The 23,992-nt window shown below is 40.4% G+C and overlaps 3 protein-coding genes across 3 annotated transcripts in view; 1 reads left to right on the forward strand and 2 right to left on the reverse strand.

Moving 5' to 3' along the window:
* Positions 1-4,281, forward strand: part of LOC145787967 (semaphorin-3F-like) — a 29,338-nt gene extending 25,057 nt beyond the window's left edge. Inside the window, exons 16-20 of the mRNA XM_082599806.1 lie at positions 130-240; positions 599-734; positions 946-1,070; positions 1,809-1,895; positions 1,979-4,281. Of these exons, the coding sequence (XP_082455932.1) occupies positions 130-240; positions 599-734; positions 946-1,070; positions 1,809-1,895; positions 1,979-2,724 (1,205 nt within the window). The 3' untranslated portion in view covers positions 2,725-4,281. The remainder of the gene's footprint in view (positions 1-129; positions 241-598; positions 735-945; positions 1,071-1,808; positions 1,896-1,978) is intronic.
* Positions 4,282-12,085: 7,804 nt separating this feature from the next.
* On the reverse strand, positions 12,086-14,527 carry LOC145787269 (zinc finger MYM-type protein 1-like). Its single transcript, XM_082598979.1, has 2 exons — positions 12,371-14,527; positions 12,086-12,172 (listed from the first exon to the last, which is right to left on the reverse strand). The coding sequence occupies exons 1-2, from the start codon at positions 14,525-14,527 to the stop codon at positions 12,086-12,088; spliced, it is 2,244 nt and encodes a 747-aa protein (XP_082455105.1).
* Positions 14,528-17,008: 2,481 nt separating this feature from the next.
* Positions 17,009-21,634, reverse strand: LOC145787068 (uncharacterized). Its single transcript, XM_082598780.1, has 3 exons — positions 21,542-21,634; positions 20,165-20,311; positions 17,009-17,254 (listed from the first exon to the last, which is right to left on the reverse strand). Exons 1-3 carry the CDS (start codon positions 21,612-21,614, stop codon positions 17,121-17,123), a joined length of 354 nt encoding a protein of 117 aa, XP_082454906.1. The 5' UTR covers positions 21,615-21,634; the 3' UTR covers positions 17,009-17,120.
* Positions 21,635-23,992: the final 2,358 nt, after the last annotated feature.

The raw sequence follows: 23,992 nt of genomic DNA on the forward strand, positions 1-23,992 counted from the left end.
TGTACCGATAACAGCTCACACATAATTGAAACGCTCACGACTTGCTAGTTTGATCTGTGTAGTTGTTTATTGTATCATCAGTGCCATGGTTATGTTTAGCCTATTAGTTGACTAGTGGTGGCATTTCAGAATCCCCAGTACTTACCACCCATCTTTCAGCCACCGGGAATGATTCCGTTACGGACTCTTCAATCGAAACGACCCTTGCAAGCAATCTAACTGCTGGAGGTATTTTTGGAAGTAAGTTCGTTGTTAACAAATTTGTTGCCAAAATTTTACCTGAAAATATCTTAGTTGATGGCTTTCTGGAGCAGCCATACTGGCGGGCGGCGGATGTGAAATTGAATAAGTTGCTCGACCGATTTACTCGCGACGCATTGATTGGTTCTACTATTGCTCGATAGACTGTTTCATGTCCCTCAAAATGTTAGTTTGTATCACTAGCAGCCCAAGTTCAAATTTGTATCTTTTTCTTTTTATGCAAGCTCAAACTCCGGTAATGAAGCAATTGAGAAACTAACTGCACAGGTCACACAAACTCTCACTACGGGGCACTGACCCTGCCAACCGCACTCTAAATGACGTCGATTTGTTGCAGTTGTGTTTGCGATGTCTTTCTTGATGGTTATCTTTCTGGCCTGTTTCTACTTCTTTATATGGAAGAAGGACTGCTGTAGCTTCCATTCGGCCACGAAGAACCCCAAAAAAAACCCCGACGATCTCCGTGCTAAAAGGTAACCTTGACGTTTTGCGACCTACTCCACTGTTTTTGTACTGTTGGTTGATAGACGTATAGTCGAATTAAAAGTAGTGGAATGTGGTGGAAGTTGAACCACGCTTACAAGCAACGATTAATGCTTTCCGCCATCTCACATTCATTCATACTTGCGACTACAGTCTTCCACTTTATCCTTTGGCGCGATTGTTAAACATATTCCTACATAGGCACGGCGATGACGTCACTGACAGTGTGCATTACGTAAACACCAACAACAGCAATTTCACGTCAGATACCCGCTCTCCCGCTGATGACGTGACTCAGGAGGAGAAAGTCAATCTGATCCAAGAAAGTAAGATATTGATGTTGTGGGTTGGTTCACACCACAGAGATGGTGTCAGCTGGTTGACACCACACTGCTGGTATGGGCTGGTTGACTCGGTACTTGTTTTATGTGATGTGATGTTCTACTTTTTATTTTAGCCTGAAACTTGCTACAAGGCCTTGAGTTCCTCATGCAAATGTGGGAATGTTGCATTTTACTTTCTCAATTTACATAGCCGGGTTCTTCACGTATTTATAGCAGTAGTTGAGTTATGCTCGAGCTGGGTGGATGTGGACTGTTAGTTTGTCCACTGCCACGTCCTTGCCGATTACCAATCTCAACTGTCAATATTGAATTTCATTCTATTGGGAACCCTGAATGATGGTGCTGTGGATTGGTTAACGTCTTTGATGTCAAATATACGTTTGCACCTCGTGTGTGGCCGACCAATAGGAAGGTAGTATTTCCTCGAGGAACAAATAGAAAGTGATGGTGATCAGACATCAAGAGCCATATCACTTTGCATTCCTCAAGTACGGTTGTCGTGTGACGTGGTGAAGACATTGATTTCACTTCTGGTGCTTGTTAGCTCTGGTCAAAGTTATTTGTAGGGAAGGCTACGTAGAGGCTGTCTCCATCGTCCCTATGAAGCCGTTATATCCATTTGGCATGCATGTTTACTGTTAGTAATGTTTTTTTTTTGTATTCAGTTAATTTCTTCTAAGAATCATCGCATGTGCTTGATCACGTCACAATGCTTTGCAGTTGCGAAACCTACTCATCTATCGTTGTCCCAGGAAAGTAACCCGCCTCTCCAAAAGAAGGTGGCTAAGGTTCTCCCGTATGAGCAAGGTACGTAGGCGCCTTCCATGAACCGTTTGAATGCTGGTGTGGCTATGCTATCAGGAGAGTACATCTTGTAAACTTTTCCACAGGTTCCGTCCCGCTGTTGAGTTCTCCCATCGACTTCATTGATAACGTTACCACTCCTCCAGCTGATGAAGATCACCAGAGGAAACCTCCTCAACGAACAAAGTCGATCCCTTCACAAAACATCCGTGTCAAAATCGATAACGATCGCATGATCAAGTGCAACTCCATCCGTCGGGACAAACAGAGGGGAACATGGTTCTTGGAGATAGACCTTCCAGAAGACTGTGTGTTTGACGGGGAGGTCGGAGAGAGCAGTAGACTTGGAAGTGATGACTTTGAAAAAAGCACCGATATCTTTTCTAATGAAGAACCTTTCGATGAAGTTGATGCCAAGACAAGCTTGACAACACCTGATGACTTCCAAGCATCTGGAGACAATGCTACATCCTTACATGTGGATCTTCCTGGCGCGGATACTGACAGTGATTCCACTCTGAAAGCATCAAACTCCACCATGAAGCAGTTTGATAGCCCATCATCCAGCAGCGCTAGCACTCCCCGGCAGTATGACACCACAAAACCCCTTCTTGCAAGTTCTTATCATACCCGGCTTATGGAAGCTCCTGCTTCTCATCCTGGAGATGGTAAGTCACCCAACGATGGTTCATGGAGCAACAACCAACCCGATTCGAGCAGAGGACTGACATGGAACGACAAATCTCCAACATCCACGGGTTCTTCTTCATCCAACTCGTCAGACAAGTTTCACACTGCTCCACCAAGTCCGGTTGGAGGAAGTGCCGGTTGAGATTCTCCTAACCTGCACTGCTTCTATGCTCCAGGGAGATATTGATCAATGGAACAGTAAATGCAAGGGAGTTAGAAGGATGGTGTCGATGAATGGACAGTGTCCAATGTCACGTACCCAGAAAGAACTTGTGGTAGAGAACCATACATCAATTTAATGTAATTAAACATTGTGACAACGTCTGCATTCCTGTGTTTGTTTACACTGTAGTGTTTTTTATTTTTATTTTTTTATCTAAGATCATGTTAAAAGTTTACGACGTGTTGCAGCTGACGTCACCCCACAGCAGTGTTGCCCAACTTCGCACGGAGCGCTCCCCACAATCGTGAACAGAATGTCGCTATTCAATTTTGACTGTTCTCGCACCAACTAAATTTTGAAGGAAGCACAATGTGGACCGCTCCATCGCGCAGTTGCTTAATTTACGGTTTTACTGATGTATCATCAAAGTTGGTCGAAAATATAAACCAAACGTCGTTTTGTGAGAATACGACAGCGGTTTAACGTTTTGCTAATTTTATTCAACGCTATTTATTCACGTTATGGACTCCGGTGGCCCAACAAGCTGCAAATTCCCACACAGTGCCACTCAAAATACACAAAATTGTAACGTTAAAGGTCAGATGCTGCGCGTTATGTGGACTCATAGTAAAATTGTTTCGTGTTGCTACGCGTAGGTTGGGCAACCCTGTAATACATTACACTGCCGACATTATCTTATTTCTCCACTACCTTCGCTGTACCAATATATGTCTTGATGGTGGCGCCCTTCCGTGGACTGGTTGATTGCAGCAACAAACCATCTTTCTAACAATTCACTCATTCCAAGATGTCACCTCATCCGCAGCGACGCATCACTGAGAAACGCACATCGCCATGGTGACGAATTGTTTCATGTATTGTTTTTGTCCTTGCACTTTCCACCGAATGGACGATGCCATTGAATGTTGATATCAAATGTTTCTCGAAGGTTTACACTTTAGACGTTGGATCAATATAAAGCTTGGAGACCTCTGGGCCCTGGGGCTGGTGATCAAATCAGGCATCGTTAATGAACATCCACGAAAATCTTGCATCGTTGACTGTTGTACGTTGTTAGCACAGTATGGCTCAGATGGCGGCTGCTCACACTTCACTTTCCTAACGTCTCGGCAGACGACTTTTTATTTTACGCCTCACAAATTGGAATGACGAACTTTTAGTGAAACGTATAAATAGTTTCCTACTTGCTCTGTAACAACTTTAAGTTTGGTGGTTCAACTTGTAGGTGTGTAATTGAGGGCTCCTCACCCACTTGGAACAATGTTATTGTGTTTCATGACAGACTCCCTCACTTCAGGGATAAGCACTTCATCAATCATATCAACTACTTGTTTGACGTCTGTATCACCCCATACAACCACGGCTGCATCCCCACGATTGATTGCCGGGAAGATCGGTGTTCAGCTATTCTCAATAAAATATTTAGCCAAGAACTTGTATCACAAGAGTTGTTCATTTTTTTTGTTTTTATGAAGTAGAATCAACTCGATGCGAAAATAAAATGATTTTGTCATCGCTGTTGAGTGGTTGCGAGCTGGTTGTGTGGGTTTGGTCTGCGTTGGTGGGCCAACCACAAGCATAATGGGAGCTGCGTCTAGCGGCATTCTCGTGTTTATTATTTTTTGTTAGCCTTCACGCGTTTCCATAAAAAGTGGTCTTTTACCTGGACAGTTGGAAAGCTATCTGTATTTTATCGTAAAGAAGCTGATATTCTCTACCAAAGGTTACTTCTCATGATCCCTGGTGAAAATGTCGCTATGTACAGTATAACAGTTTATTTGGTGTTTCCCTTTTCTTAATTTCCTGAGTACTGGCTTAGTTGGTTCAATGAATCAGTAGTATTTCTTATCCTACTTTAGGGCTGCCAAGCTCAAGTACGCCTTAGTCCAAAATATAAATCGTGAGTCAGACTGGTTCACTGTTTGTGGCAAACCATAGGTATTCCAAGAAACTTCCGCGTATTTACATCAGGAACTAATGAATTTGTAGAGTGTCTGCGTAACACCATCCAGCATTGAAGACACTACCAGAACAACAAAACGTTTTAATGTAACCTACCCAGTTATTTGTGGCCGATTTATTTGGGCGATAATATCGGTTTGCAGCAATTTTGAACACGTTGGTTGCGCGTTTTCCGAAACGTAATTTAAGTGAAGACGTATTGGAGTCATTACCGTACAAAGAAGATTGTCCGTTGTGTTCTTTGTGGCTTTTATTGCAGCCTATATTCAGTGGAGTAACTTAATGTTGTTTACAGTGCAACATATCGGTGAGTCTGATGAAAAGAAATATAGTAGGCTACCATCATGGATGCCAAAAGATCTTGCATCGCGAACAGTGACGTAACCAAGGGGGCAATTGCCCTCCTGTAAAAATGCAGCTGAGATAATTATGCAAGACAGTTTTCTATTAGATTTCCGTATCTCATAGTGCAGTAGCTCGCCTGATTAAACCAGATTCGAGTAAATATTTCCGTTTCCCTTGATCCAGTTGAAAACAATGGGACACAATCGATGATGTGAAGCCTAATCTTGATTCGGTATGTTCGTTCTTCAGAAACTGTGTCGGTGTCGATTTTTCTTCATTTATAGGCAAACTATAATCGTTTTGTTGCTTCTACCTTTTCTACACCTTTGCTATGTTTGGCATATAGCCTACGATTATAGGCTACGTATTGTTTTTGGTTGTGATGGTCAGAAATAAAAACAAACTGAGCTGTATGACCAGGGGCGTAGTCAGAGGAGAAATTGCCCCTCGAAATATTTTGTTCATGCAACTGGCTTGTAAGAGTTGTAAGTCGGTCTTTGATCAAATTTATGCGGCATTTATCCATGCAACACTTCCGCTGTTAACAGTTGGGGAGACTGGGGATAAGTGGGACAAAATTTTAAAGGTTTAGAAAAACGCAAATTACGATTTTTTGCTTCGCGAGATTTTATTACTAGCGCTTGTATTTTGTGGAGTTTGATGCCCTTCATCTATTATGGCTTGCATGAAATCATAGGTTTAAAGAAAAATGAATGGTTTGAATTTGAAAGCAGTGAGTCAAATGGGTATATTTGGGACACGTGCAGGATAACTGGGACACAGTGTTAGGAGAAGTGGGACACCTTGGGGTAAAATGGGCAGTACAAAAAATGCACACAAATTTTGCTGTTGAAGCTTGTCTTTTAGTTTTATTACAATAATAACAAAAATGATGCTAACAGTCAGCACTCAGCACACTATAGAAATGCAATGTTTTAAACATGTTTGTGAAAAAATATTTTTGATCTTTTAGCGAATATCAAGATCTCCAAACTTGACGGCAAATATTATGCTGTCCTTGGTATGAAGTAGCCTATTGTTCCTTTCTAAGATGACTTTGAAAGAATGGAGAAATATAATAATACCAAGTGGAGAAACAGTGTGGGAGTCAAGGACTTGCGGATGAACAAATTTGTTGTTGAATTTACTAGTTTTCCTTAAAAAGTTAACCATCACCTCTTCATCTTCACTAGATGTTTCCTCAACTTGAGCCACATAGAATACAGGATTGAGAGCCTTCTCAATTTTAAATTCTGCAAGATCATATGACCCCATTTGCAAGGCATTCGGATCCACACCTACTAAATAAATGGGATCTAAAGATTGATCTTCACATTCCTCAAGCTCGTCATCTTCGCTATCCGCCATGATCATCACAACGTCTTCATCACCTGAGCTTTCATCACCAGCGATGCGTTTCTTCTTTTGCAGACGTTTAGGCTAAGCGACACTGCAAAGTTAGACTTTTTCCAGTGTCCTTTCTCAAGATCTAACCCTACGATGAGTACTAGCACTACTATCGGGGAGAACTGGGACAGCCTGTCCCAGTTCTCCCGCATGATGTTTTTACGCCATTTTATAGTTCTACCATTTTTCTTGCAAAAAGATGACTTCTTTACTACCATCAATGCAAGCTGATACCTGAAGCAACACAGCCAATTCACTAAAACAAATAGCCTATACCTTTCCAATTCGAGCACTATTACAAAATAATGCCAAGCCTAAAAATTAACTTTTTCCAGTCAAAAACTACTTACAGCGACTGAATTAAGTTGAATAGCTGCTACAACAATGGTCTCAACTGCACACAAGTGAAAGGAAACTGATGTTTACGTAAACACGTGATCGTTAGCATGACTGGATGTAAAACGCGGGAAATATTGCAGGTGTCCCAGTTGTAACGCGTCCCAATTATACCCACTCTCCCCTACTAGTCAGATGCAGTGATATTAGGGTTGCCAGATGTTCACTATTTTAGTGAACAAATCACTATTTTAAGTAAATGTTCACTGTAAACTATTTTGCTAATAGTGATTGACAATTAATTTTTGTCTACAATTCTGTCAATATATTTTAGCCAATAACTATGGATTAACCAGTGACTATCCACTTCTGCTGCTTAGAGAGTAAAAGCACATGAGTCTGGTGCTTTGAGGAAAAACCCCTAATATGCTACCCCAGTGTAATTTCGCCAAAGCCAGGCTTGGCCAGCACGAAGTCCAACAGTGGAGTGTACACTGTTGTACAGCCTACGTAGCTGACAAACTGAAAGTCACTAGCCTGAGCAACTAAAAGCCTAGAAGTTTGGCCATTTAACTGTTCGTTTATAGACTGTGTAGGCCAGCTACTCAATCATGTGTGATGTGGCTAATAAGTTAACATCATCGCTGGAAAAAGTGGACTAACTTCTTTCAGAAAGAAACTGCACCTAAATTGTTAAAATTTGTCCAGTATGCAATGTCTATCCTTGTATCTAATGCCAATGTTGAGAGAATTTTCAATGTTATGGGGAACATATGGACAGATGAGCGAAAGTGCGAAACCGTTTAGCTGTTTATTCTGTTAAAAGTGAATTGTGTGTATTCTTTAACATACCTTTTAGCTGCTTAGAATTTAAAGAACAAATTTCTGCAAACAAACCTTTCTTGAAGGCAGTAGTCGCATGAAAAGTATGTTAAGTAAACTAAGTTACATAAGCAAGTAGAAGTGTTCTAATTCGCGCTTCTAATCGTGGGCCTCTTTTCTTGCCATTTTAGCATCAGTAGGTATATGCTGTGTAGGCTACACTGCAAAATACTAGCTAGCCAATTACCTGGATTCAACCTGTGATAAGTAGAGCACTATACTTGCTAAAGAAGATCAAGAAAGTAAAATTTTATTAATTTTCATCTGTGGTATCACTTATGAACCAAATTGTTGTGTCAGACAACATCACATATTGTATTGCAACAATTTTTGCATATTATTTATGCAATAATTCTTTGTTGCACTCATTTAGGCGTGTGGCATGCGTTAAAGGGTGCAATTGCGCGTATTTTGGGCTTTGGCATGTGTTTGAGACAGTGGCGTAGCCAAGAAGGGGGTTTTGGGGGTTACAACCCCCCCTTTGGCACGCGTGTGACGTCACTATATTGAGAATGATGCTTTCAGTCTCTATGTCTTTAAAACAAAGTTTACCTAATTTTAAACGAAACTGCATTAAAAGAGCGAGTTTTACCAATACCAAACATTCAAATATCTCAGCCAGGAATTAGCAACAAGAAAACATAGAGACATAGTTCTATTACCGAAAAATGCCCAAGAAAACATGATCTTATCATTTTGCTATGCCACCAGACAGCACCATTTTACAGGAATATTTATACCCACATTTTTGTTAAAAATGCTCTCAGAATGCACCAAATTCAAAGTAATTTTTCAAAATTTTCTGGGGGAGGCCCCCCAGACGCTTTCAAAATGTTCACTATTTTGAGGAACAAAATCTGGCAACCCTAAGTGATATACAATTTTGTTGTTTAACGTTTGCTTACCATCAGGAGCCAAATGTAGCCTACTGTCAGTGATGGGAATTATCGGCGATAAATTTATATCGTTTATCGTTATCGCTCAATTATTTTTTCAGTTATCGTTATCGCCAAAAGCAATATTTGATTATCGCCGATAAATTTTATTTCGGATCAACACACAAGTGGAAGGACCATGAAAAGTAATATTTTCGCAAGTGCTGTAGCCTATTATAGCACACTATCACTAATTATTGGTGGTTGGTCAATTCTTGGTCGTTGGTTTGAATCTTCATGCTCGGCTTACTCAGTCTGAGAATGCAGATTCAAACCAACAGTAGTTGTTTTTCAATCTCAGTGGCGAACCCTTTTTATTCAATGAAGTAGTGTGCCTGCCTCTGCACACTAGTGTGTATGAATGTGTAGTTAGATTTACTGTGATGGGGTGGTGGCTGACTAGATGACTGCTTATGGTCTTTCGCTACCATCCTGATTGCGCCATAATCTAACCAACAGTTGTACAATGCATTGTTTTGACAATTACATTTTACTCTGATTATATGTTAATATATGGCGCTGTTAAAACAAAATAAATTGACTTGACTTGACTTGACTTGACTAGCCACCTAGTTGATGAAACTAAAATCAAAACCAGATCTTCTTCGGTGCCTGAAGTGTGTGTGCACAGGTCGTTGTCAGGGGAGGGGACACGCCCCCCTGCAGCGACGGCCCTGACAACACAATAATTTTTAGAGTTGCAAATTGCATTGCAATGCAATGAAATGCATGCAAAAGGCTCTTGTTGTTTTGCTGCAATCGCGAGTGAATTTTACAAAATGTAAGCGCACAGGTGGTAGGCTACAGATTCCTTTGAAGCGAAGCAAAAGAAATTGGCAAGTGGTTTGTGAAAGTGTCGCAATACGAGGCTGCTTTTACATCGGAAACATGGTCTTTCGCGCCACCTCACAATCAACTATCATTCTTGTGTTTTCTTTTTTCGTTGGAAGTGTTAGTTTTTAGTAATTGTCGTAGAAAAATAAAATCTCTCTCTTCAAAACATGAAACTTACTGTTTTAAGCGCATTAAATCTTTAGATGAGTAGATTAACTAAACTTGCAAGAGCTGGCCTTGAGACGTGCGGTTATACGTCACAAACTCAGTTTAAAAGACAAAATTCACACACAATAACAACACAAGATCGGCTATAGACTGTAAGATCGATTTTTTTCTAGCTTGGCGATATAACTTTAATCCAAAAATAATAACCAAATGCGTAAGTGCCATTTAACTTAAAAAGTTAACCCATTTGTGCAGAAAGTGAAAGTACTTAAAAAAATTTTCGGAAAATTTAAATATTGCATACTTACGACCTAAAAAACATATCACAATTATTTTTTTCCTAATTGTGTTTGTACTTTTTGAGAAAAAAGCCGTCCTACATATAAGACGCTAGGCAAATCCGTTATCAAATTCCACAAGTTTCTTGTGCGTAATGCTTAAGCGTTACTTATTACATTTTACTTATCGCTCAAAGTGATAAATGGGAAATGTCTTGTTCATGTCTTGTCATGTCATTATTGTCATCGAGCATTTTATTGAAATGAAAGTTCAAAAAATATGAAGATGAAAATTAGCAAAGTAACACAACATCACTGAAACAATCGGATAAGGACAATCTGGACAGATCGCTCACTTACCGCCACCATTTGGCGTCACTGCGCAAGAAACTCACATCCCGCGCTGCGCTACTCAAGCGCCTGGCAGGTTCTAGCTGGGCGGCGAGGGCTGACACTTTGCGTATAGCAGCCTTAGCCCTTGTCTACTTTTCAGCAGAGTACTGTGCACCAGTTTGTTGCTGCAGTGCACACTGCCATAACATCGACACAGCCATAAACAGCACCCTGCGCACAGTGACCGGATGCCTGCGTCCCACACCATTGGACAATCTCCACATTCTCGCTGGCATCCAACCCGCTGAGCTTCGTCGCAAAGAAGCCACTCTTTCCCTCGGTCCACGGGCACTGGAGCTTAACCACCTTCTCCACCACAAGATCTCTGCTCTTCCAAACGAGCACCCCCGTCGACTGAAGACACCCATTCGTGCCAGCCGCTCAACTTCTTATCAACGAAGCTGATGTACAAGACATCTCTGCGGCTGCTTGGGCGGACCATAAATAGAGGTCTGAATGGAAGTCAACCGCCACCAGATTCTATTCGTTCATCCCCGACGCCGACACACACCCCATCGGTCTAACACTACCAACACAGGCATGGGTGCGCCTCAACCGTCTCCGTACGGGCGTCGGGCTTTTCCGCTCAACCATGCACCAAAGGGGAATGGTCTCTTCCTCCTCCTGTGAATGTAGTGCCGAGGAACAGACCGCAGACCACATCATCAATGACTGCTCCATCTTCAAGCCACCTAACGGAGTGGAAGGTCTGCGTGTCATGGATGATGAAACCAAAGACTGATGGCTGCTCTCTAGTAGCCTTCCAGTGTAGTCTGGGAACATCGTGAATTTGGGGTGGTAAAAGGATAGTCCCTCAGCCCCAGACGCTCACACGACGACGACGACTGAAACAAGTCATTGCAGAATATGATATTGCTTGAAGCATTTGACATGCAGACCGACATCACATTTCTTGCATCTTGTAGTAGTTTTTGCATGACAATAGGCGTATCGAGTTGCGTGGTAAAATTATGCTGAATACATTATAACCTTTCTCATTTACGTATGCGACATAGCCTACCTCAATCAAATATTTTTATTCCCACAAATAGCCTACAGTGCCTATATTGTAATATTCTTATCTCAACAACTCAGCGTTCTGCCATTGCTTTAAGGCGGGGAAACCCAAATTCACTTTTTGCGAGTTTTTTGTTTTAGCGTGATGTCATTGTGTACAACATGCGTTTTAGCAAAAAAATTCAAATTTTGTTGCCCTCGTCTCGCTAAGGCCGCTTTTGTTTGATACCCGTTTACGAGGTCTCGCGCGCATCCAGCCGTGACGCTGTACGCTGTGACGTCACAAGGTACATATAGTCCTTGCCAAAAGTTTAAGACCAAACTTGATTTATGACGATTTTTGCATTACTTCAAAATACTGCATCAGATATTGTTTCAGTTGCATCATCTTATATTTGATGCAGTATTTTGAAGTAGCCTATCGTTATCGCTTAACTGAAAAATGAGTTATCGCGCCAGGGGCGCCGGAACGATTTTTGACTGGGGGGGCAAGTTTATAAAAAAAGGGCACTTTTGTTGTCGAAAGGCCAATTTTTTTTTTAAGTTCTAAGATGAGATATAGCGATAATGCTGGGCAGTTCGTTAATCTTTTTCCCCCTATCCATATAAATCGAAATGTGAAACAGATAATGAAATATATTGAAATAGCTTGAACAACAAGAAACGAAAGATAAATTTCACGCTCATAGCGCCACAATCTGCTGCAAAGTATAAAATGTGTCCACGAGATAATTTGTATAACTTTCTGTATATAAATAAATATCAAACCAATCCGAAGTACATTTTACGCGCGTCGGTTGCTCGAATGAATTCATTTGCAACAGCTTCTAAGTCAATGGTGTACATCACCTGTTTGTGAATAGTCGCAAACATTCGGTTGTTTAAACTGTTGTCTGTCATTGTGGTACGAAGCCACGTTTTCACTCTCCTCATGGCGCTAAAACTGCGTTCAGCATTGACCGAGATGAGCGCGATTGTTCGATAAATGCACAAAAGTTTGTGTATTTCCGAAAGACAGTCTTTGCTGCTTTGTTGCTTGTTTAAAACCTTGCATATCGTAGATAGTTTTGTTATCTTCGTTATTGGCGAAGTCGTCGTGTTCTGCTTGTTGTAAAGTTTGATGTGCACGTGCAGTTCTTTAAGCTCATCAGAGAGCGTATCTAAATCAACAAGCTCTTTGAAGTGACTTAGTTCTTGTAAACTAATAATGTCATGTTTTGCCATCACTGCGCCATTTGCAGCCGATAGTAAGCATTTTTCCGCTTGTCTTACGATAGCAAGGTCACCTTGCTGGTTAAACCTTGTTTTCAAAGCGTTTGCAATCGCATCAATTGTCTCATAATACTGTTGCTTCAATTTATCCATGCGGTAGTTCGACCGATCAGCATTTGCTGGGATGGGAGAATATACATAATACTCTCCAAAGCTGAAAGGTTCAGTTTTTTTACGCTTTGCTTTTGATTGCTGATCATCTGCAGTATCTACGTGTTGTTTCACGTGTGTAGAAATTCTTTCAAATCCCTGGTCTGAGCGCATTTCTTGCAAACGAATATGCACTTTGTCAATGCTATCAGAAGCTTCTTCAGCAGTGATACTAGAGCTTTGCAACCGTTTAGAGTTTATCTCTAACAATGAAGAAAACTCCCGCAAGCATGCAACGTGAAATGTATTCTCAAAACTTTGAAGTTTCTTCAGCAAGCCTCGACATTTAGCGCGACATTCTGCGGTTACACTCATGTCGCCCGCTATCTCATGCAACGTTTTCTGCAGCTCGGGATTCTTCCGAATGATCACATCTGCAGCCGACCCTCGCGTAGTCCACCTCGTTCGAGAAAGGTTTTTCAATCGTAGAGCATTAGATTCGCATTCCTCCATGTCTTTTTGTATAGAATCAAACAACAACACTCTTTTTGGAGGAACGCCAATCAAGACATACAGATCTTCACAAAAGTCTTGAGCGTTAGCAAGCAATGGAGACTTTGGTGTAGCGTCTTTAAAAACAAGCTCATTTCGGTGAGCGAAACAATACACATATAGCGCATGTCGTGAAATTTTCTCCTTGATAAGTTTTGCAAGGCATTTCATCGATGAAGCGCCATCGAATGACATGCCTACCATCTTTTCTTGATCAACATTGCATCGAATTAGCAAGTCACGAACATAGTTCAAAAGAGCTTCCGACGATATCCCCTCTGTACATGGATAAACACCTATAAAATTTTCCTTTATTTCGTAGTCGTGGTCACAGTGTCGAATAGAAAAGCAGAGTTGTTCCGTTTTGGATATATCGGTCGATTCGTCACAAATAATTGAATAAAAGTCAGCAGACCTTATTTCTCGAAGAAGATGTCTTCTTGCTCGGAGTACAATACTTACTTCTTGTTCACAAAGAATACTATGAGAAAAGAACTTTCTTTCTTTCAGAAGCAGCTCTAAGCCTGAATCGTTTAAAGATTTGTCTTTGTTGAATTGCGTCAGATTAGAGTCTTCATCTGTTTTGCCTCTGATCGCTAAACCTTGTCGCAACAGGGTTTTCATTGTGCTCAGGTGAGAAATGAGCCCTTGCTTTAGTTGCTGCTGAAGATGTTTCAAGCGTTGGTCAAGTTGGATATCTACACCTTCGCTACTAATGGCGTGTTTTGCATCATTTTCGGCTCTTTTGTGATATCCGCTGTTAGCATGATCAAATAGTTTGCTTGCTCCTTTTTTCCAATTTCTAAATCCTGTAGCGTTGTCTCGATGAATAAATGGTGACGGATCATTAAGTTGTGGATGTTCTGTACAAACAACGCAGAAAGCAGACCGTTTTTTTAAGTGGTAACGTACCCATTTGTATTTTTTAAACCAATCTTCCTGAAAAAAACGCCCTTCTTTCTCACTTTCTTTTTTTAAAGCCTGCGTAAATTCATCTCCTTGTATCCAAAAATCGTTATCCATTGTAGTGCTTACTATAGTGGTGAAGTTTGACTCGAAGGATGATGAAGTTGAATGCGGTTTGGGGGAGTTAGGATCAGCTGATGTTTCTCCAACTTCCGTAGAAGCGACATCGGAATCAGTATTATCCTTACTATCTGTTTCTACAACAGGATGTAACGGTCTTGATGAAGACACAAAAAATCCGTCTAACTTTCTTTGCCCAGGCTTATTTGCTACTTTTACCAGCAGTTTTTGGGTTTGTTTTTTGACGCGATAAGCGTTAGGCATCCTTATGTCAAAATATAGGCTTAGGCTCTAGTGTATATGAACTGATATGTTATTTTTCCTATAGACAGAAAACAAAACGGAATATAAAGATTACAGGGCTCAGGGCTATGCTTTTGACTCAAAATTCTGAGCTAAGCCCGTCACACAGGTCACAACAAATCAACAATCACGAGTGACAACAAACGTGGCTCGTTCCCTTTTCTACAATCTCGTCTGCATCGGGCTTTCGTTTTAGGCTACGCCTGATGCTATATTTAATTATAGTGCAGGGGTGTCTTCGTTTTTTTTTTTATATAGAAATAGTTATACTGTATTTTACAATAACCCAATGCTGGGATTCTAGGTTCTTTTATCGAATGTTTATAATCCCCTAATGACAGCAGAACCGCTGTTTCTCAAGGAATTTCTTTTTTTGTGAGTTCGAATTACAGAATTTAGAACACCAATTTTTGAACTAAGTTAGCGCTTTTTAGAATGAATAGAGTTTTGGATTTGAAAACAAAAATTATATGTAAAACTTGTTTGTGCAGAGGTAGCCTGTATAAAGCACTTTCAGATTAGGCTAAAAGAAAAGGCAAGAATTGCGTATATACCAATTATTTTTGCTCACAACACGTGAGTTTTTTAAGAAACGCAAACACCATAGGAGAAAAACGTTTTGCACAAGGTTAAAAGCGATGAATATTCATCACGGGTCCCTACAATAGCAATAGGCCTACAGTATTCTGAACATTGAACTCACATATAGTTGATTATAACGCCTCCAAAATAATATTTTATTAACCCTACCACGCAAAGCTATCATTTCTTCACCTTTCCTGATTTGACGCTATATCATAACGCCTTACACGTTTCTTTCTAAAAATTCTTGACTTCCAGATTCTCACACTCTTTGTTATGCTAAGACGTCTATACCGTTCCTTAACTTTCCTACAACTCTGCATCACCCAGACCTTATTTCTAACTAAAACCAAGACCGCAAGGAACATTTTCTTTTCTCATAAGTCTGCCATCAACAATATCCCGGCCATCCGGCCCTACGTTTGATCCTCTGCAATGCAAAACGGTTGTTAGTGGTGCCTCGAATCATTGGCGTTTGATTTTCACAGCTGCTGGTAAGTTCAAACATAGTTGTGACAAAACCGTCTTTGGAGAAGCATGAGAGTAGTAGAATTTCAATAAATTATGCTTGTGATCTACACAATGGCTCATTATCGAGTAATGATACAAGAACTACATGCTGGTATACGAAAAACAATGGCACGGAAGGGCATCATGCTATGTTATTGATGTAACCTACTGTGATACAGCATTTTGTGTCGTGAATATTATTTTGAGGCAAAAGTGAAAGATTATAGGCTAATTAACTCAGGCTAAAAGAAAATAGCAGAATTTTTTATATTACAAAATGTCCAGTAGCTTACATGACCTTAAAAGGGCACCATTGCCCCCCCTGCCCCCCCATCCAAAGAAAATTTTAGGGCAGGGGGGCATCCGCCCCCCCTGCCCCCCCGCTTCCGGCATCCGCCCCCCTGGCATCCGCCCCCCTGATGCTGCGAGTTCTCTGTGACAATATCGAGTTGCACTGGCTTTCGGAACACAGTTTTCTAGTCGTGTGCTATGACGAATGTCTCTTACGTTTGTTTCTACGTTCGACGCTCCGCGCGCAAGATCTAATATTAAAGTTTAATTAAACATAAGACAAGTAGGCTGCTGTGTTGTGTTTATGCGAACGATATTTACTGACACGCTGAAGCCTACCATTGAACTAACCATTAGGTCTACTCTATTATTACAACTTTTAATTTTATGTTCCGCAACTACAGTAAACATTTCGCATTCTGTTACAGCATTATTTGACAGAGTTTTACTATTGATTCAGACTGAAAATACTCTCAAATACGCAATGTTAAAGTAATTTTCTCAAAAACGCTCGGGGGAGACCCTCTCTGGATCTGCTATAGGCTACTTATTTGCCTTTCACGAAATTTTGTGCTGTGTGAAACTTAATCTTTTATCGTCAATTAAAGTTTGACGTTAACCTCACTTTTAAAGCAAATCAATTCGCCTTCGTTTATGACGTCATTGAAAATGTTGCCCTTTTTTCAAAAATCTTTTTCCTTGCCCCCCTCCTGTAAAATGGAACTGGTTACGTCACTGATCGCCGGTTAGATATGGCCCCAGGAATCGCCATTTGTGCTCTGTTTGATCCTGAAACTGTCGTTGAGTTGGCGATGTGCGTGCGTGTGAAAGGTTATGCCTATCACGTGACCTCGCTGCAGATGGAGCGTTCCCATGACTTGTGACGATGGTTTCCACCGGCACGTCATGAAGTGTATTTTTGCTCCATGTGCTTGCGCAAGCGCTAAATATAAACTCATCGTATGTAGGGAATTTTATTAGTAATTCCGCTTTATCCAGTTGACAAACGTCGCTTCCATTGCGCTTTACCAGTTCAATAATTACGTCATAATCTGAGTGCGGTGAAGGTTTATTGGAGTCAAATATGTTGTTGCAAGATAATTACATAAATTAACTGATCATTTCAAAATATTCAAACGTTTTTTTATTGAGTCGATGTGGAGTGAAGACTTCAATCGACACAACTTGGTTCGAGATTTCTCGTGCACGAGCAGGCGGTTCTTCCGCTGCAGCAGCGAGATGACTCAGTGTCGAACCCGCAGCAGATGGAACAGAAGTTCTCCTTACCGTGCTCGTATAAAGCGTCTGCAAAGTAGAATGCATTGACTCAATACAAAGCCACTCAAGACCAGGCATCCGTGGGTGTCCATAAGATTTTTAGCAACAAAAAGACCTTCTCAATCAATCAAAAAGTTTTGAATGTTGAAAGCAATCTAAAAACATCAAATTCAGACAATTAGAAAAAAAGAAATCACAACTGACAAGCATGCATCTGGCAGCCTTGTTAAAATACGTTTACAGTTTTCGTCCTAATTAGGGGAAGACGGGGCAAAGCGGGACACTTTTTGTAAAAACATAATTTTAGCAACAGTGATGGTTGGATTTAGTTAATTTTTTTTTTAATCGAAAGCCTTAGTTGGTCAGCATTTTTGGTTCGAAGATCAAGCGGAATCATTTTACTGTTATAGTACAAATAAAAAAATACATTTTTTTTAAATGCGCTTTGCCTCAGCCGTGGGGCAAAGCGGGACATTTCATTTTTGCAGGACTTGACACTGTTTAGCCGCTTTTCTCAAAGACAACTTCTTGCTTTTCACATATTCTGTTGCATTCTTAATATTGGTATTCGTCCATTTACCCATTTCAGTTTTTCTCTTATTCATAGCGACGAACCATTGTCAGAATTAAATTGTGTAGGCCTACCGGTACAATATAAATGAATGCTGATAAATATTTTACAATCTTGAAGGCTAAAACAGTCGTAAACAAAAATTCAATCAACAGATAAACCGCAGATGCAATCTAGACTTATAGAGTCTCATGTTGCCCTAATGCACTGTCCCACTTTGCCCTAAAAACAGCTGTCCCACTTTGCCCCAAAGTATAGCCTTTAGAAAATAACATCTCTGCTGAAACCTGTAGCCTAAAGTTTTAGGTAAAAGTTGCTTTTGTTACCAACAAATACTGTCTCAAAGTCTAAGATAAAAACAAAGCTACCAACAAATTTGCTTATGCTAGCGAATGTGGTAGCTACTTTTCCATCTCTTTCTTATAACAAACCATGCCAAAACACATTTTACTTCCTCACGACACGCGTTGTGCTCTGCCAGTCGCCATTTTTCCACAGCAAATATAGTTTATAGTTGCCTAACAAGTGCTTCCGGTTAGAGGGAGCCAAAGAGTACAAAACGTGAGAAATCGCTATGTCCCGCGTCCCGCTTTGCCCCGTCTTCCCCTAGCATGAACACACGCAATGCAAATTTTCTCAAAGGGGTGGGGGTATTGTTTTTGTTTTTTGAATCGAAACAAAATGAAAAGATTAACAAAATACCCATTTGGTGGTAATCACTAGTACGGTGCGTTATATGATATCAGAATAGCTTACCATATTCAGCTTGCATTGATGATAATTTTTTACTTTGTAGCTGCTAGGTTACTCATTTGGATTAATTTTCTATTAAAACCAATCAATATGCTATGACGCTCTTGACGTCAGATGTATTGTTTTACGTAGACGGAGTAGCCTAGTTGACTTACCCCAACAAACCACGCGTATTGAGGGTGCGTTCAGTAGCGTACACCGGATTTTGTTACTGGGGGAGAGGGGTAGGCCTATTCGAGATAATTTGATCAACATATTTCATATCATTTTATTTTTCGCCATCAATGCGACTTTACAGTCTGGCCATGGTGGGTAGCCCAAGCTATATGTTGGTGAAATATAAACTCTCAAGGTCTTTGTGTAAGTCACTGCATTTACGGGTGGAATTATTAGATATGCGAATATGAAAAGCATGATAGCCTAATAGGCTTGAACGGATAGTAAAAACTATTAGTTCGATTGACAGGCAATGTTATTAGCTCAACAAGCATATATCTAACTTTTCTGTGAAAGTTTAGATATCGAATGCAATTTATCACGGTAGCCTACTTCAAACAAAAATTACCGCACTCTGAACATATATAACAAAAAAGAGGGCCTACCCTACAGGGCCGTGTGAGCACCATTTCTAACGCTCCCCTCCAAAATAAAATCCATTACTGGGACCCCATTTTCTTAGTGACGTTGCCTAAAATATTTTTTAAACAATCGGTTGTAAATTTAGATCAAAAACATCAGACTGACTCCATAATCTATTAATAGGACTCCATCTTATCTTACATAACAATGCAAAGGGCTATGGAGTTTTACTGAAAAAAACGAAGATTCTGCAAAGTTGTTTTCAGAGCACAATTTGGACCTGATGCCAAAGAAAAAATCGTCTCGCAAACTTGCAAATGCATCACTCTTGAAACGCAACAGGAAAAAAAGAATGACGTAACTTTTGTCTTGAAAAATAAAATATAAAATAAGACGCTGGGTCGAATGCAAAATAAACCTACAACATAACAAGGTAGGCTAGGCCACTGAAAGTAGTTCAAAAACATTTGGCGTTGTGGAGTATCTTTTCGAATGCAATGTAAGCCCCAACTAAAAATTTTGAATCAATAAAATGATCTCAGATGCAAATGTAGGCTATACGCTGGATAATCTCTGTCAATCCTTTTGTCTGCCAATATCGAACACCTTTGCTGTTTCACGAGCATTTAACGTTGGACAAGTCTTATGCTATCGGCCGTTGAAAGACAATACAAAACCCGATGAATGCACTTAAACTATAAAATGTCGAGTTTTGGGAGGCAGTATTGTCACATTTTTTATTTGAAATTGCCATAAAACGCTGTACCATCTAAATATGGATATGGGTGAGCCCCTAAATAGCAGTGAGACTCCTAACCGGGGGCACAGGGGCAGTTAATACGATCCTGCTCTCTCAGACCACTCTCATAAATAACATGTTTGAACTACATAATCACAGTAACGATGAAAAACACAGCATGTTTTAGGGGGGGGAGGGGGCATGGCCGAATGACCCCTTCCTTGCGTACGCCACTGAACACACGCATCTAGAATAGGTGGTCGGTTTAGATAATCATCAATCAATCGTCGCCTACTTGCAAATTCTTGGTCAGCCATCAAAAAGTCGCTTCGAACTGCCTCTGTGATCCTGCAAGAACTTTTCCCAAGTTCACTTTCACAGAGTGCGTTGCCAGAACAGCAGGTGGACTTGGTGCCCTGTTGCACACAAAGAGTGCACACCCCTGAAAAGTAAAGATATCTAATTGCACGCTGACATGAAAGAATTATTGAATTGGTTTATAAGTAAAGCAACGAATTTCGAAACAAAATTCACATTTATCAGAGCTTGTTGTGTGGGGTCACATCACTTTAATTATAGCAGAAATATGAAGAAAGATTGTAGCCTATGCATAGGCTGATACGTAGGAAAAAGATCGCCATGGCTTGAGTGAAAAATAAACAAAAAAATAATAAAGTAGCATATCACAGTGAATTAATTAACAAGTTCAATTATAGTCTATCATAGAACGTTTGCCACGCAAATGAGGTCTCATCAGTGAAGTTCTTGTTCAAGCATAGACAATGTTGCTGTAGAACTACTAAAGTTTTATTTGAATAAAAAGTTTGCTAATGACACCACACCACTTATTGTGTAATTAAACTCGTAAATGTCGCGTGCACTTTCTTCTATTGAAAATCAACGATTTACAGATGGAGTTTTTTTCTTATTGGATCTCAATCAAAACCCTGACAACACGACAGTGCAACTGATTCCGCTTTTGTCGACAAAATTACTAAAGCCAAACTGCATCTGACCTTGTTTTATTTATTTTCGATATATATAATTAGTTCTGAATCTATACCTAGCTCACTTTGTAATCTTGTATTGTTTTTCGTTTTGTTTTTTTCGCATATGCTGGTGATGCAAAAGAAAAGAGCTTCTTCCTCTTCTATCCTTGGACTTACCAAGCCTTGATAGGTTATTCCTGATTATTCCATCCATTAGGTGCCGCTGAATAGAGCGGTCCTTGGAGTGCGTTTCTCAAGCGCACACCACGAGACTCGAACCAGTGCCGCTTGATCTTTAAGCTTCTTCTTTCAAAAAGGTCAGCGCTAACCAACTGAGCTTTCGGGTTGGACTTGCATTACTTGACCCAAAAACCAAGAGTTACATCGAAAGTTATTGCACGATCGTAGCTAAATACAATTTCAAGTCGAAGTATCCTGCATCTGAGGACCGTTCTGCTTCCACGAATGGTGATGGAACGTGAACGACTCAATAACCATGCGAACAATTTTTGTAGGCAAACCTAGAATAAAATAAGCCGACAGATTTATTCCACTTTTGGAATTCCCGATTTCAAGTTTTTCTTTCAAGAAAACTTGATTACTCCAATAAACTACTAATTTTTAGTGGATCTGTCAATTTTGAGTGAAATTGAAAAATCTAAGTTTAAATTATGTGAACTCACCGTTGTGGAGGAAGTCGAAACTTGTTGCCATGGCTACCATGGACAACAAAACTAAACCAAACGCAAGTTTCATTTTGAAAACTAAACAAAGAGGCAAACTGCATTGAGAAGAATGATGAAGTGTAAATATGAAAGCTGATAATAGCAGTGGAGGCTGTGTTAGCAACAACATATGCAAGATAACCGATCGGGAGCCTATAATAATTGTTTCGCTCACAGCAAAAGATGTTTGATGAGTCTTTATCCTCGGACTGGGAAAACTTCTTGCAGAGCTTAATCCTGGCAGTTTCGCATACTTGTAGAGGCTTTGAATCACTGACGCGGCCCGGTCATCGAGATTGACAGAGTGAAGTTTCCGATTGTTGAAGTCTTGTTGCTTGGGAACTATTCCCTCCATTAGATGCCGCTGAATGGAGAGCAGTCCTTGGAATGCGTTGCTCAAGCGCACGCCCGGAGAGTCGAACCAGCGCCGCTTGATCTTGAAGCTTCTTCGATCCAGAAGTCACGCGCTAACCAGCTGAGCTATCGGGGCGGACAAATATTAGTTCATGTTATCATGTAGGCCTACTTATTAAAACTTTTTTGGATTGACCAGTGACAAGTTAAATAAAGTATGTGCCTGTTTTGCTTTTATATATTATTCAACCTCGTTTGCATAATGAAACCTTGATTGACTTACACTCTGCGACAAAAATAGTAGCAAAAATCTGAAGCCCACAAAAATGACATTCTTTATGTGATCATCACTTTATATTGGAACGGTCTGCACAAACAAAGAGTGGAGGCGTCTGTAAACTTTCTTGGAGGGGACACGTAGCCTAGCTGGTTTTCTTATGAGATTTTGATAAAATTTCTGGTAGTTCTAAAACATTTTTACTCGATTGAGAGACTCACATACGAATACCCAATCCCTCGATACGACGAGTCAATGCGCATTTTATAGGTCCCTTCTATGCAAACATCATTTTCTATCCCTAGGAAGGACAGCTGGCACTTTCCCACTAGTTCATGTGACGCAAATAATCAGTCTACAACCAGAAGACGTGTTGAAAAGCTTTTCGAGATATTTTGTCTCGTCACAAACAGCATAATGGCGTACCGTATTGCATGAAAACTATTTTTCACTGTACAGTAAATTTTGATTCAAATTCCTCATGGTTCATCATAAGCGTAGGGGAAGTTAGTTTTTGGGGGTGCAAATTTTTTTTTGCCAAGATAAGATTTTACATTTAGGCTCCCTATATTGAAACAAAAGGAAAGAAATTTCAATCATTAAACAACCAGGATTGTTAAGTCTTATATAATAATAATGTATGGTTTTATTTATTGTCGCTCTACAACGGCTTTGGTCTTTTTAGCGACAAGGCTCATGTTAGGCTATCTCAGATTTAAGTTGTCACCAGATTATCATCCCACTTATTTCCACTGCGTTATGGAAGAAAGAACACAGTCGACACCATTATTAGCCTTCTGCTCAGCCCGACCAGGAATCGATCTCAGATCCACTAAAGCCATTGTGTCTTATGCACAATAAACAAATATATTTTTACATTAATAAGTTTAGTTTTATCAGTTGAACCGATAGACAACCTTGAGATCCCGGCACGGGAGGTCAACAGTAGATCAACACTTCTCACTCAGGACATTGAGGAGAACTCCTCGGCAGGCTGTGTTTGTTGATTCAGCAACAACCCATGCCCAGAGGTGGGCACCCGCTACTTTTAAAGTAGCGCGCTACCCGCTACTTGGGCCAAAGTAGCGCGCGCTACCGCTACCAATTTACAAAAATAGCGCGCTACCCGCTACTCGGGACAAAGTAGCGCGCGCTACCGCTACTTTTGTCTAAAATGACACTAGGTAACACTCAAGTCCCTAGTGACGCAAAAATGACCTTGAAAACAAATGTTAGCCTATCATTCGTTTACGCTGTCATTTTAACGTCGTTATAGAAAACACATTCTAAGGGAAATTTATTGTTACGCATTTTTCAAAAACAAGAGCATTTCAAAATGAGAGTCATTATTACTCATTAAGTCCTGCCCGCTTTCGCTAAAGCACATCTTTTCCAACAGAGAAAAGTCTCTCCACCGCAGCACTGGAAGAAATGGGGGTGTTGTATTTAATGAACAGATGTTTTAACTCAGTATTCGAAAAGCTCAAGGACTTGCTCTTGTCCGAAAAAAAGGCGTCCACAATTGTTGCTTCCTTCTGCACAGACGTTTCACGGGATGCCGCAAACACTCCAAAAAATACATCCTCGGAGACTCTGAGTCATGACTGGTGTTGGTGTCACTCTTCTCGGTATCAACCTGGCTTGATGTCTCTCGCAACAGTCGAATTACATCTGTCTTGACTTTTTCTCGCAGTGCGTCAGCATCATCCGTGGAAACGTAGTGCAAAAATTGTAGCCACGACGTCTTGAAGGAGGGATGAAGACATGATGCCATAACG

Source organism: Aplidium turbinatum, chromosome 18 (assembly GCF_918807975.1).
Source record: "Aplidium turbinatum chromosome 18, kaAplTurb1.1, whole genome shotgun sequence".
Lineage (NCBI taxonomy): Eukaryota > Metazoa > Chordata > Ascidiacea > Aplousobranchia > Polyclinidae > Aplidium > Aplidium turbinatum.